We start from the raw sequence: 14,232 nt of genomic DNA on the forward strand, positions 1-14,232 counted from the left end.
AAACAGTCAGCAATCGTTGTTTACGGAGTTGCCAGTAATTCAAGCTGGATTCAAAAAAGGACTTGGAATTAAGATTATTAGTGCTGGTGCCACATAGATTTTGACTGACAACAGAGAATAATATAAAGAAGTTTTCTTGTGTTTTATTGACTTTTCAAAGGTATTAGACTGTGTGCTTCATAACAAATTATAAATAGTATTTTGAAAGATGGAAATTCTAGAACTTAATTGTGCTAAAGCAGAACCTGTACACAGACAAGGAAGCTTTGTACATCAAGGCTTAAAACTTGAAAAGACATGCATAAGGGTTGTATCTCTTCACCTCACTTATTCAACCTGTAAGCTCAGTAAATGATTCTGGGAAGCAGGGCTGTAGGGATAATAATGTGTCATAGGTTTGGAAAATGTCTCATTAACAATCCGTGATACACGGATGACACAACCTTGTTGCTAAGAGTCAAGAGAACTTGAGTTAATGTTGAAGAAGATCAACAACTGAATTCTTTGCTATGCATTTCAAGTGAATTCAAATAAAACAAAAATACTTAAAACTGGATGTATAAACAGCATTAGGATAAAGGAAGAAAAGGCTGAAATTATTAAGGGTTTTGTTTTACTGGAATCTACCACCAAAGCTCATGGAAGCAGCAGTTCAAGACATCAAACAACATTTTGTGTGGACAAATCTAGTGGAAAAATTTACCTCAAGTATTTAAGAGCAAAGATGTCTCCTTGAGCATGAGCACCACTTGAGATATAACACTTGAGTGTGCCGAGCCAAACTAGGACGTTTTCAGTTCTCCCACATGCATGTGAAAACTGGATAGTGAGTTGAAAAGTCCAGACAATAATTGAAGCCTTTGAATAATGGAAGAAATAATGGGAAGAAAATTGGAAGTACCATGGACTGTCCAGGGAACAATAAATTGTTCTTAGAGGAAGTTCAACAGATTCATTTTTCTTAGACGTGAGGATGGTGATACTTCATTCCATATTCATTGGGCATGCTATAATGAGAAAATACTTCCTGGAGGTATAAAATATGGAGCAACAGATGGTTGGTTGAAAATAAAGAAGTCATTGGATGAAATGAATGGATATAGTAGCTACTACCAAGGGTTCAAGCGTAACTATAATTGTGTGGATGCAACAGGACTGAGTATTTCTTTCTCGTACATAAGGTGCATATGAACTGACTCACAGGCAAGTCAAGAATCAAGAAGACCCTTGATAAATAGATCAACACAGTGGCTATAATAAAGGGCACAAACACAGCAATACTTGGGAGGATGGTATAGGAAACTGCAGTGTTTTGACCGATTGTCCAAAGAATCTCAATGATCCAACTTGACAGTACCTAACATCAGAAAATTAGAGAGAAATCTTAGGAGATTGTGAATTCCTGTTAATGTGGTTGTAATAATAGGAAACCAAACTCACTGCCATCGAGTCAATTCTTATTCGTGGTGACTCTATAGGACAAGGTAGAACTGCCCTTTTGATTTCTGAGACTGCAGCTCTTTATGGAAGTAGAAAACCGCAACTTTCCCCTGAGTAATGGCTGGTGGTTTAAGTTGTTAACCATAGGGTTAGCAGCTGTGTTAGCAGAGCTTGACTAGAGAAACAAATCCAGAGATACTCATATGTATAAGAAAGAGCTTTATATAAAAGAGTAATTATATAGTAAGAAAACATCCCAGCCCAGTGCAGATCAAGTCCATAAGTCTGATATCAGACCATACATCTGATGTAAATCAATAAATTCCTCTTCAGACTCACAAACACAGGCAATGACACCAAATACAGGAAGACCACAGGGCAGTGGGTAGAAAGTCTTGTGGATCCTGTGGTGGTTGGAAGTATCTTAGTGCTGGTATGGGTCTCTGTGTGACTCCTCCAGCTTCAGGGATCTGGCTCCTTCAGTGTAGTTCCATGTGGCTTGTCAACAGGAATGTCTAATGTCTCACAGGGAGTGAGAGAGTGTCTGTCCTGCAGTGAGCTATTTATCTCCATTTTGTCTCCAAATGAGGTCATCAAGCTGTGACCTGATTGAAAGGCTACACCCCACCCCTTCACTCAATAGTATCAAGTTGACACCAGATTATATAACAGCAGCCCAAAATGTAGCCACTGATTTCCAGGCTCCTCAAGAATAGTTATACAACTGGAATACTTTAATCATTATTGTTAAACTAGCCATATATAAATGGTTACAATTGCATATGTTTAGCTATATATTCCTATCAATAACAAAATTATTTTAGAAAAGAAAAAAAACAAAATTAGAAGCATTGTGTATATATTTGAAACTTAAGTAATAAAATTTTAACTTGAATCATTTTACTTTGAAGTAAAGTTTCTATAACAGTCATAGCTAGCAGAATATTTTAATATGAACAGAGTGCATGTGTTCATCTATATTGAAATCTATTTATAAAAGTTAAAAGTATTTAAGGGGTTGATAATTTATCCCCAAGGATCAGAAATTTATTTTTGGAAATACCATTGTACTGAATGGAAAGCTTTAGTTCTTGGTCTCAAGCAGTTTCATAACATAAATCAGAACTTGTTTGCCTAAGTGAGAAGAGAAAAGATCATCTAAATCCGTTGATTTTTATCTATTTTAGAGTCCCTAAGGGCAGGTACTTTGTCGTAATGCACTGTGAAATGTGTAGGATCGTTCTGTGCTCATAAAGTGCAGTATGCCAGATGGTATTTGATGGCTGTATTCATCTTTAACATGAACAGAATATTAGTTTAGAAATTTGTTTTCTTTTCCAAAATCTCTATTTCCTAGTATCTAAGCACATGGCCCATTTTTATAAATATTTTGGGGGACTTTAGTAAAATGAGTTAGTCAAATACAAATGCAGCAAGCTGTTTGAGTAGACCAAATGGGGTGCTTTAATTTTAAAGCTATTGTTTTTCCATCAAGAAAAAATTAGACAAAGATCAACTCTATCTTTGTTAATTATGACAATACATTGTTTAACATATTTCAGTAAAACAGTGACTAAATTATTTTGATTGTTAAACATTCAATTTACCAATCTGGGCATAAACTCATGTAAAAAAAAAGGTAGGCAAACTATGATAGTCAGTAGTCTTTAAAGCCTGAGACTTAAATGGGCAAACAAATTGAATAATATTTCAAAATACCTCGGGGGCTGGAAGTAATTAATTTGGTAGAAAGTATTGAGAATTCTGTAAGAATTCTCTTCTGTTATTAGTTTATTCACATAACAAAATGAGTGCTATAAACACAAATTACGCAATATGCACTTTGCTTTCATCCCCACAAAAATATTTCAGGACTCCCAAATGATTAAATGTTAGAGTATATTAGAGAGATTAAAAAACACAACATTAAGCTGGATTTATACAGTTGTGCACACAAAGTTATATTGCTTGAAAAGTACTTTTTCTAGCTTTATGTTAATAAAAATCACATTGTACAATACGGACTCATTAACTAAAATAGTAAATCCATGGCTATCAACATTCTTTTTGACTCACAGTGATCTTACAGGACAGTATGTAACTGCCTCTGAGTTTCCTGGCCTTTAAATATTTATAGGAATAGACAGGGTCGTCGTTGTTGCTGTTTTCCTTCCTGTGCAGCCGCTGATGGGTTTGAAGTGCTTACCTTGGGTGAGCAGCCCAGTGTATACAAAGCTCATGAAGCTCACGTGGCTCTTTTTGGACTCATCGTTTCAGTCTTTGTGGGAGGAGACAGCCTCACTTTCTTCAAGGGGAAACAGATGGGTTTAAAGCACAGTCCACGTGATTAACTGCCTCAGGCTTTCCTATGGTTCCGAACCACCAGGCTTCCAAGACAGCAACAAGAGCAGTAAACACACGCAATACCGGCTTGTGTCTATCGCTCTATCAGCTGACAGTAGAAGACAATGGTATGAAAGAGAGAGCAACTGGAAACAGCTGTGGTTGCTGGGTGCGGTCAAGTGGATTTCAGCCTAGTATGACAGAGTAGAAGTCCCCTTTCTCCCGGAGTCATCGCTGTGGGGACAGGTCATCAGGTCTTTTTTTCCAGGAAGCTGCTGATCTATTTAACTGCTATCATTTTGGTTATCAGCCCAGCGCACCTGGCCAATGCGCCACCAGGGCTTCTTGGACAAAGTACAGTGTCAGCTTTTTCGTGATTAAATCCAGTCTCTGATAACGTGTAATGCTTTGTTTCTTAAAAATTCCATGCTATTTTTTCAGTTAAGTGAGTCTCTTTAATTGCAATTTAAATTTATCTTCTTAGCTAATTCTTGCTTCACAAGAATTGCTTCTTGCCAATTCTTGAACAGAAACAAAGGAAGAAAATATCAAGTGTTTACTAGCAAACCCACTGAGTACATTATTTGAATTGCTTTGTTTCTTGCTTTCTAGTCTTAGGCTACAATTATAATTAAATTAACACTTCAATATCAGATTTAGATGAAGTATTTCAAACTGTTTCAAGGATTTTAGCCAAGATTGTTTAATTATGAACATGTTATTATTCCATTTTACTCTTGGGCATGAGAGGTTACAATACCCATAGCACAAACAAAACAGTATTTTGATCTGAAAAGATGAAATGGTCACTGCGGCAACAATGAAAATGCCACGGAGGAGGAGAGGCCACGACAAAGACAGTTGTCATCACAACACACTAAGAAGATGGGGCTAGGGAAAGGTTGCTGACACAGTCCCAGACTGCAAATTTTTAGCAGCTAGACCTAAGGGATTTGGTGCTAGAGTCCACAGAGGAGTAATTATGACAGGTCGGGTATTGTGATACATGGCGCGAGCAAGTAGACAGACTTCATGCTCTTAGTTGAGATGATAACTATAACAAAAGCAGTCGATAGTGGTTCGAGCTTTAATCCTTACAGTGGAGGGGGAAGATTGAAGATACATTGCAATTCTGGGCTTTGTAACAGTTGAACTGTGAATGCTTGTTATTCCCCACATTGAAGACTCAAGTAGCTAAGTTGACATAAGTCTGAAATTCAAGGCAAAGTATTGGCCTAGAGCTGTGGTTCTCAACTTGTGGGTGGCGACCCCTTTGGGGGTAGAGCAACCCTTTCACAGGGGTCACCCAATTCATAACAGTAGCAAAATGACAGGAATTAGCAATGAAAATAGTTTTGTGGTTGGGGTCACCACAACGTGAACTGTATTAAAGGTAATAATAAAGAAGGAAGCAGCTTAGGAAGGTGCGAACCACTGACCTAGAGAATATGAATGCTACTTAAAGCTACACATTAGATAAATTTACCACATGAGTGTGATCAAATACCACCTTTGGAGCAACACGATGTAAAACTGCCCTCCAGCTGAGGACAGGCCAGCAATGGGAAATAAGAACTAGCCAATAGAGTAAGATTGAGAGCAGGAGCCTGTGAAGCAGCGAGTGGGTCATGGAGGAGGCGGAGACAGACTCGTCCTGTAAAGCTTCTGTCGCAGAATTTGGTTCAGAGTAAATATTCCTTGTGATTACTCAGCTGATTTTGGACCCTCAGGTACATGTAATCTAGGACAGGTTTTCAGCCATCAATTCATCATGGCAGCTGATAGAGATGGTCCAATTAGTTTAAATTGTAGAGCTAGATGAATTTAAAATATAATACAAATGAATTAACTCTACAAAAAACATTATGTATTTCCTATCAGGTAAGTTTTCTATAAAGTCAGGAGATATTATTTTTAACATTATTATTACCTTTCTTTCTACATTCAAAACCAAATTTACTCCGATCTGGTTGATTGTGACTCAACAATTCTATGCAACAGATTAGAACTGATCCACCGCATTGTCAAGGTTGTGAATATTTGTAGATAACGCTACAGTGTTCTCCTGCAGTGCAGGTGGTGGGTTTGAACTCCTAGCCTGGGGTTCAGTGGCCAACACTTCACCAACTACACTGCCACGCTCCTTGATACTACTTTCAGAAAAGCTGAGCTCAGCCATGAAATTCTTTATTTTTTAATATTTTACCACTAGTTTTTAAAATTATTTTATTCCTAAGAGTATCATGGATAGTATGTGTCATTAGCTTCAAGCTTCTACACTACTCTGGATTGAATGGGGAGTGAGGTAGTTAGTTGATTGTGCCAACCTGGCCAAGAACACATGTGGGGTTAATTGAAGGGCAGAGGGATAAATGGCTTGGCGAGCCTCGGCTTGTGGAGACCCCTGCCAGCGCTGAGATGCTTACACATTCACTGATTCGGCTTTCCTCATGCAGTCAGCATCATTGTGTCTGTTTTGTGAGATGGAGGAAGACTTTGTGGACTGGTGTTGAACATATGGGTTAATGTTACTTGTGGGTTTGGGCAGCACTGGGTTGGGATGTTTTCTTGAGGTGCACTTACCCTTTATATAAAACTCTCTTATACATGAGTTTCTGTTAATTTGTTTCTCTAAAGTACCCAGACTAACACAGGGAGCTATGTAGTCATATCAATGACTTGACAATTGAAGTACGTTGTCTTTCTTCAGGCAACTGATCGAGAGGGAGACTCAATAACCTATGCCATTGAGAATGGAGACCCTCAGCGCGTCTTTAATCTTTCAGAAACGTAAGTTAAAACTTATTCCCAAACTGACTTTTCCCCCCTTTAAGATTGTTAACCCACGTACCAAATCAGAGGAGAACAGGCCCCTAATCAGAGGTTTTCAGCTGTTTGTACTTGATGGTTTCTTTCTGTCTGTTTTTTTTTTAATGAATGTTAATGAGAGTTGGGAGAATATTTCAGAACCACGAAATCTTCCCCAGGAGACTATTTATTTATTTTAAACATTTTTACTAGGTAAAATCCGCTGAGGTGGAAACATTTCATTTTCAGGTATAACCTGGGATTAATTAGATCCTTTAAAGTTGTCAGCTATTTATAATGACAAGGGCATTCCCACAAAGAGTATCCTGGCAGTAAATTGTTTACTGAAAAGGGATTTTATGGGGTGAGGTGTACGGTGGAACCAGCCTCTAATATCTGATGAATTTAGGTATATTCTAAAACAGCTAAAGTTAAAATACCCTAAATCCATGCTAAGATTAATTGAGGCTGAGATAACTGCTGTTCTATTTAACTCTCTGAAAAATGTCCCCCAATAATGGTAACCGTTGAGAAAACCGGGGACAGAGCATAAGCGAGAGCACTGCAGTGTCCAGTGATAAGGCGGCCGCTCCTCGGCCATCCCAGGCGTGCTGTTAATGAACTGCACTCGCGGTCTTCTGATGGGTTCTGTGTGGTCACGAGTGGTTTCACTCCCCGGAAGAAAAGAAACCTCAATTTGACCTATAATTAGAAAGTGAAAAATTGACAGTGAGTACATCAGGCTTAAGGTCATGCGGCACATAATGTCAGATCCATGCGTTGGCTCTTGGATTTGTGAGCCACATGTGCTCTCATGCAGAATAAGGTTTTACAGTCATGGCTTATTAATGTCTGGGACCCCCATGTCAAGAGCTGTGTTTTCTAAATTTTTGGTTTCATCGATTAATAAAACTCTACTTCAAGTTGGGAAGTTTTACTATTTGGAAGGGTCTCCAATAGAGACATGAAAATAAAAATTTGGCTATACTCCACAGTAATCATGGAAGAAATCAAACATTTAAAGGAGTTAAAAATAATTTATATGATAGCACTTTCATTGTTAGATAAATATATCAATGAAATAAAATTATAAAAATTATAAATCCAAAACCAAATGCTAGCATTATGGGCAATTGATTTCTGACAAAGGGATTGGGACAAATCAATGAACAAATACTCTTTCCAACCAACTGTGGGACATCGGGATATCTATATGTCAAAGAAGGAAGACAGAGTCCCTACCTTATACCACACACAAATACTACTCCAAGTGGTTCATAGCCCTATGGGTACATTGTGCATCTCTTAGAATACAACACACACGTAAATCTTCATGTTTTGCTCTGGTGGAACACAGGTGATAAAGGTGAGAGTTGATAACTGATTTTCATTTAAACCAAGCCAAACCAAAAAAAGACCTCTTCAAAATCTAACAGTAATTCTTAATCACTATAATACCAAGTGTTTTCCCTTCATACACTGGAGTAAAATCCATGCCCCAAAGGTTCTATTAACATTCTTCTAAACTATATTAGCCAGTGATGGATAATCATTTCATGATCACTCTGAAGTAACAGGCGATAACTGGTGGCACTTTGGAAAGCATTGGTCTGTTAACTGAAGGGTTAGTAATTCAAGCCAATCCAGCCTCTCCACAGGAGCTGAGCTCTCTGCCAAGTCTTGTAAGCCATTGCTATGATTTGAAAGTGATTTGATGGCAGTGGGTTTAGGTGTCAGTTTACAAATGTTAATTTACTTTATATAATTTTATGAATTGCGTGAGTCTTTTATAACCCAAAACAGAGATTCCCATTAAAGAAAAAATCTTGGTTCTTTAAAAATCACAACTGTCTATTATAAAAACCAGTTAGCAACATACATTATAATACACACACATTGAAATGCAAAGAAACATTTTAATAGAGGGTAATAAATGAGAGAACCTCAAATGTCACAGTGAGAAGTTTATTTGAAAAATTTTATACTCACATTTGTTAACATTAAATTCAGAGCATGGTTATATTTTTCATTTTGGTCTGAACTTTATAAATACTTTGAAACTATAATGACTTATAAACAATCTATGGGATCTCTGGTCACACAGTAGGTTACACTTGGGCTGCAAATCATAAGGTCAGCAGTTTGAAACCATCAGCCGTTTAGAGAAAGAAAGATGAGGGTCCCTGCTCCTGTGAACATATACAACCTGTAGACCCCAATGGGCAGTTCTCCTCTGTCCTTTAGGGTCATAATAAGTCTGAATCAACTCTGTGGCTGCAAGTTTGGTTTAGATTTTGCAAGCAATATTATAAGCATTTAAAATTTTTCCTATTACCTTTGCATTCAAAATATATGCAGACATCAAATCGCTTTTCATAATCTCCACTCCACCAGCACAGTTACTGTTACTATCGTCCCTGAGGAGGCTACTCTTACCGGTCTGTGATTGCTGTGGGTCAGTGCCTTCAAGTCGGCTCCCACCCACAGCAACTGCATTTACAAAATGAACCGCCGCCTGTCCCGTGCCATCTTCCTATCTGTCCTTATGTTCGAGCCAGTGTTGCAGCCACTCTGTCAATCAGTCTCGTTGAGGAGCTTCCCCGTGGTTGCTGCCCTCCGCTTTACCGAGCATGATGTCCTCCTGCGGGGCCGACTGCTCTGGATAACAAGTACACAGAACGGGAGATGAAGTCTTGCCATCTCTGCCTCTTAGGAGCATTCTTGCTGTACTTCTTCCAAAACAACTGCTGGTTCTTTTGGCAGCCCATAGGACTGTCAATCTTATCTGCCAACTCTATAGTTCAAATGCATCTATTTTTCTTTGGACCTCCTTATTTAAATGTCCAACTTTCACATGTGTGTGAGGCAATTGGAAATGTCACGAGTTGGGTAGCACACACTTTAACACTCAAAGGAACGTCCTTGCTTTTCAATACTTGAAAGCAGTCTTGCTCAGCGAGTTTTCCTAAAGCAATGCTTCCTTCAATTTCTTATACCTCTGCTTTCATGAACACTGATTGTGGATCTGAGCAAGATGAACTCTTTGATAACTTCAGTCCTGTGTTTGCTTATCATGATGGTCGCTAATGGTCCAGTGGTGAGGATTTGAGTCTTCTTTACTTTGAGTAGTGATCCATTCTGAAGATTGCAATCCTTGATCTTCATCAGCAAGTGATTTAATGTTCAAATTCAGGAAGCATGGCATTGTCATCTGCATATCACAAGGTTTTAGTAAGCCCTCCTTCTATTTGATACCATATTCTTCATAGAATTCAGCTTCTCTGATTATCTAGTCAGCATCCGGATTGAATAAGTCTGGCGAATGGACACAATCCTGACACACACCTTTCCTGAACTTAAACACCTTTCCTGAATTTAAACCATGCAGTATCTCCTAGTTCTGGTCTCATAATTGCCTCCTGATCCATGTACAGTTTCTGCATAAGAGCAAGTACATGTTCCATTCTTCGCAGTACCATCACCCATAGTTTATTATGATCCACACGGCTGAATGAGTTTTCATACTCAATGAAATACAAGTAAACGTCTCTCTGGTATTTTCTGCTTTCTACCACGGTCCACCGGACGTTAGCAATGATACCTCTTGTTCCATGTCCTCATCTAAATCTGGCGGGGAACTCTGGCTGCTTTTGTCAATACACTGCTGCAATCATTGTTGGATTATCCCCAGTGAAATTCTACTTGCATGTGATAACAATGCTATTGTTCTAAATTTGCACATTCTGCTAGGTCACCATTTTTATATGAGTACAAATGTCCAACTTGTCCAAATGGCCAAGCAAATGTATTAAAAATTTCCTCATACATTTAGGGGTGCTTCCAGTGCTTCATCAGCTTATTGAAACATTTGAATTGGTGTTTCATCAATTCTTGCAGCCTTGTTTTTTGGATAATGCTTTCAATGCGATTTTGCTCATATACTACCTCCTGAAATGATGGGATGTTGACTAGTTGTTTTTGGTACAGTGACTCTGTGTCTTCGTTACATTTTCTTCTGATGCTTCCTTCATCACTCAATATTTGGCCTATAGTATCTTTCAATATTGCAATTTGAGGCTTGAATTTTTTTCTTGAATTCTTTCAGTTTAAGATATGCTGTGTTCTTCTCTTTTAGCTTTCTAACTCTTTGGTATTTGAACATTTCATTATAATATTTTATTTTGTCTTCTCAAGCCATCCTCTGAAATTTTCTATTCAGATCATAGACTTCATCATTTCTTCCATGTGCTTTAGCGGCTGTAGAATTAAGAGCAAGTTTCAGAATCTCATTTGACATATACTTGAAATTATTCTCTCTTCCCTTTATTCTTAATGATCTTTAATTTTCTCCTTGTATACTGTTCTTGATGTTCTCCCACAACTCAAGAGATCTCTGTCATTAGTGTTTCATGCATCAAATTTGTTCTCAAAATTCAGGTGGGGTATTTTCAAGGCCATCTTTTAAATCTCGTGGACTTGTTTTCCTTTAATTCACCTTCAACCTGAATTTACATATGAGTAATTGATGGTCTGTTCCACAGTAGACCACTGGCCTGGTGTTAGCTGCTGATACTGAGGGTCTCATGGTCTCTTCCCAAAGATGTAGTCACTTGATTTCTGTGTTCTCTACCTGGAGAAGTCCACATGCCTGGTCACCTTTGTGTTGCTCAAAAGAGGCATTTACCATGGACAAATCGTTGGTCTTGCAAAATTCTATCATGGAATCTATAGCTACATTTCTACCACCAAGACAATATTTTCCAACTACTGTACCATACTTTTTGCTTCGAACTTTGCATCACAATTGTCAATATTTCCCAATACATCTTGATTGAATGTTTGATCAATTTCTGACTGAAGACTGGTTGAATTCTTCCATTTTTGCATCCCTAGCTTAGGTGGTTGGTGCATAAATTTAAATAATAATTGCATTTAAGGTTTTCCTGAAATGCAGATGGATATGATCTTATTATAGTCAGCATTGCACTGTAAGATAAATCTTTAAATATTCTTTTGGAAGAGGAATGTAATGCCATCACTCTGATATCAGCGTCCCCAGCACAGGAAGTTATCTGGTTTCCTGATTAAATATAGCCAATTTTAGTTTGTCTCAGCTCATGAATGCCTGGATTATAGAAAGCCTATTTATGCATTCATTTCATTTTTAATAACTTCCCATTTTAATAGTTTCAAACTTCAGACCTTTAAAGTTCGACATATTAATTGATGTTTGCAGCTGTTTCTTTTCACTTGACGTCGTGCCCCATCAGCAAACGAAGATCCTGTGATGGCTTTGCCTCCACAGGCCTTACCCCATGAGTCCTTGTCGGTGACTGCACTTTAAGAAGGCAGCTCGACCTTGGTCCATTTTGAGCGTCATCTGAATGCAGGGGCTCACCGTCTGTCACTGTTTCTGACCATGCTCCCCTTCGTTCATTAGGTTTTCAGTAATTGATAATGTTTAGATGCTATTCAAAGGATTTTCAGTAGCTAATTACTCTGAAGTGGACATCTTACTTCTTTTTTGTGGTCTGTTCTTTCTCTGGAAGCTTCGCCCCTGTTGAAATACCAGTGGAGTAGCTTCAGCATCCCGACAACATACAAGTCACCACAGTATGACAAACTGACAGGCAAACAGTGGTTGTGATTGTTAATCACTAATGACTTTTTTTAACACTGAGTGTCCTCCTTTGCAATATTCTTTTAAGTGCATTTTTATCATATTTTATCTGATGTGATGTTTATAAATTTTCAATATGTGAATTAGTCGATGTTTCTTGCATTCCTAAATTGTTAAGTTTAGTTAACTAGTAGATTTCTTAAGAGTGAAGTTCAGTCAACTACTAAAGTAGTGAAGTGATTCCACTGTTAACTGAAAAGTGACTGGTTTGAATCTACAATGCGTTCTGTGGGAGAAAGATGTAGTAGTCAGCTTTTGTAATGATATATACAGCTCTGTAAAGCCTATGGTTTATAGAAACTATTCTATAGTTTCTATTTTGTTGTAACCTACTCAACATTATTTTGGTTGGTTTTTGGTATTGTACCTTTCGATGATAATTAAAAATAGAACTTCTGCTTATTACTTAGTTCTGGTATTTCATAAAAAGCTGCTTCATACGTTCCCATAAATTGCTCTTTTGCTGAGAATGCCAAAATATACTGCCTATTTTTCTATTCTCTAATATTCCATTCTACTGGTTAAAATATGGAACACAAGCATATATTATTTGAAGGAAAGAATAATCTTCATCATAATTACCAGGTCATGAAATAAATGATTGGTTACTTATTATTTGGCCCTAGACAGACCAAATGCCATAAAGCTTAATTAGCATTTGTAAAAATCTATAATTAGAAAGGGAGAATGAGGATCCTTGGTGATGCTGGGTGTTGGCCTTTTAACCTCAAGATCAGTGGTTCAAACCCACACTCCAAGGGAGAAAGCTGAGGCTCTCTGCACCTGTAGAGATTTATAGCTCTGGAACCTAAGGCAGGTCACTAAGAGTTGTAATTGACTCAATGATAGTGACTATTGTTTTATATTGTTTTAATAAAGAACAATGTAGAGTGCTGAATCTCAAACAAACAGACTTGGGTTAAAAAATCTCAATGTCCTTTCATTCTGTGTGCTGTAGCCAGGTTTTCCTTTTTCTACATTAACTTGTGGGTTAGAATCAGAACAATAAATGCCTCATGTTTCTCATTGAATGTCACTTCAGAAGGAGATAGTCTGAACCGTCTGCAGTGTGGAAAGTGGATCCAAACTTGATTGTTCTGAAGACACTCTGGGAACTGGTTTTTAGTTATTTTGACAAAACATTTAAAAATGTACAAGAAGTAAAGTCAACTTCCCAAATTCATGCCATATGTTTCAAACTGCTTAAAAAACGCTATGTCCAAAACAACAACAAAATAAAACAAACGGAGTAAGGGTGACTTTAATTTAGAGTCAATGGCTTTGACTTCTGGCGCTCAAGCACCAAAGAGACTGCAAAATGTTTGTCAAAAAAAAATCACATTTAACGGTGAGGGAATTTTTTCATGTACGTGGTGTGAAATGCTTAAATTCCATGTTAACAATGTAAGCACTTGTATTAAATGGAAAGCTTTTAATCAATCAGAAGTAAATCCTGTTTTAATACTTGATAAATATTTTAAGGTTTTATTATATTAGGGTGCTCTCTCCTCTAATGCAAGTGCTTCCTAAGTCTTAATTAAAGAGTCATATACATTGTTAGATTGTAAAACCTGAAATGAGCGTGGAACTTTATTTAGAGAGCAAATACATGACCAAACTGATTTAAAAGCAAACAAAGATGTTCCACTGAAAGGTAAAACCTTAAATAGCACTTTTATGAAGCGTCAAATACTAAGTTATAATAGTAAAATATTTCTAAGAATAAGAATCCGCCTATGGCTATATCCCCATGATATGTAAAATTAAGATCCACCTAAATGTGAAAATAATGATAGATTTAAAATATTGTCAGGATATCTAAGAACTCATTTGATTTGATCAATTAAGAAATTATATAACTAGTAGTCATAAATTGTGTTTTTAAACAATGTAAAACACTAAATGTAATCTAAGCCAAGTTTTGAAAACAATTATGTTTAAGCATGATTATAAAAGAGAAT

General features: G+C 37.3%; 1 protein-coding gene across 17 annotated transcripts in view; it reads left to right on the forward strand.

Moving 5' to 3' along the window:
- PCDH15 (protocadherin related 15) overlaps nt 1–14,232 on the forward strand; it is an 819,982-nt gene that overhangs the window by 512,907 nt on the left and 292,843 nt on the right. For 16 of the 17 annotated variants that reach the window (XM_075535092.1, XM_075535093.1, XM_075535090.1 and 13 more), the window contains one exon: nt 6,494–6,573. The exons of the other annotated variant lie outside the window; for it this stretch is intronic. In XM_075535092.1, the coding sequence (XP_075391207.1) occupies nt 6,494–6,573 (80 nt within the window). The remainder of the gene's footprint in view (nt 1–6,493; nt 6,574–14,232) is intronic. 17 annotated transcript variants of the gene reach the window in all.

Source organism: Tenrec ecaudatus, chromosome 16 (assembly GCF_050624435.1).
Source record: "Tenrec ecaudatus isolate mTenEca1 chromosome 16, mTenEca1.hap1, whole genome shotgun sequence".
NCBI lineage: Eukaryota > Metazoa > Chordata > Mammalia > Afrosoricida > Tenrecidae > Tenrec > Tenrec ecaudatus.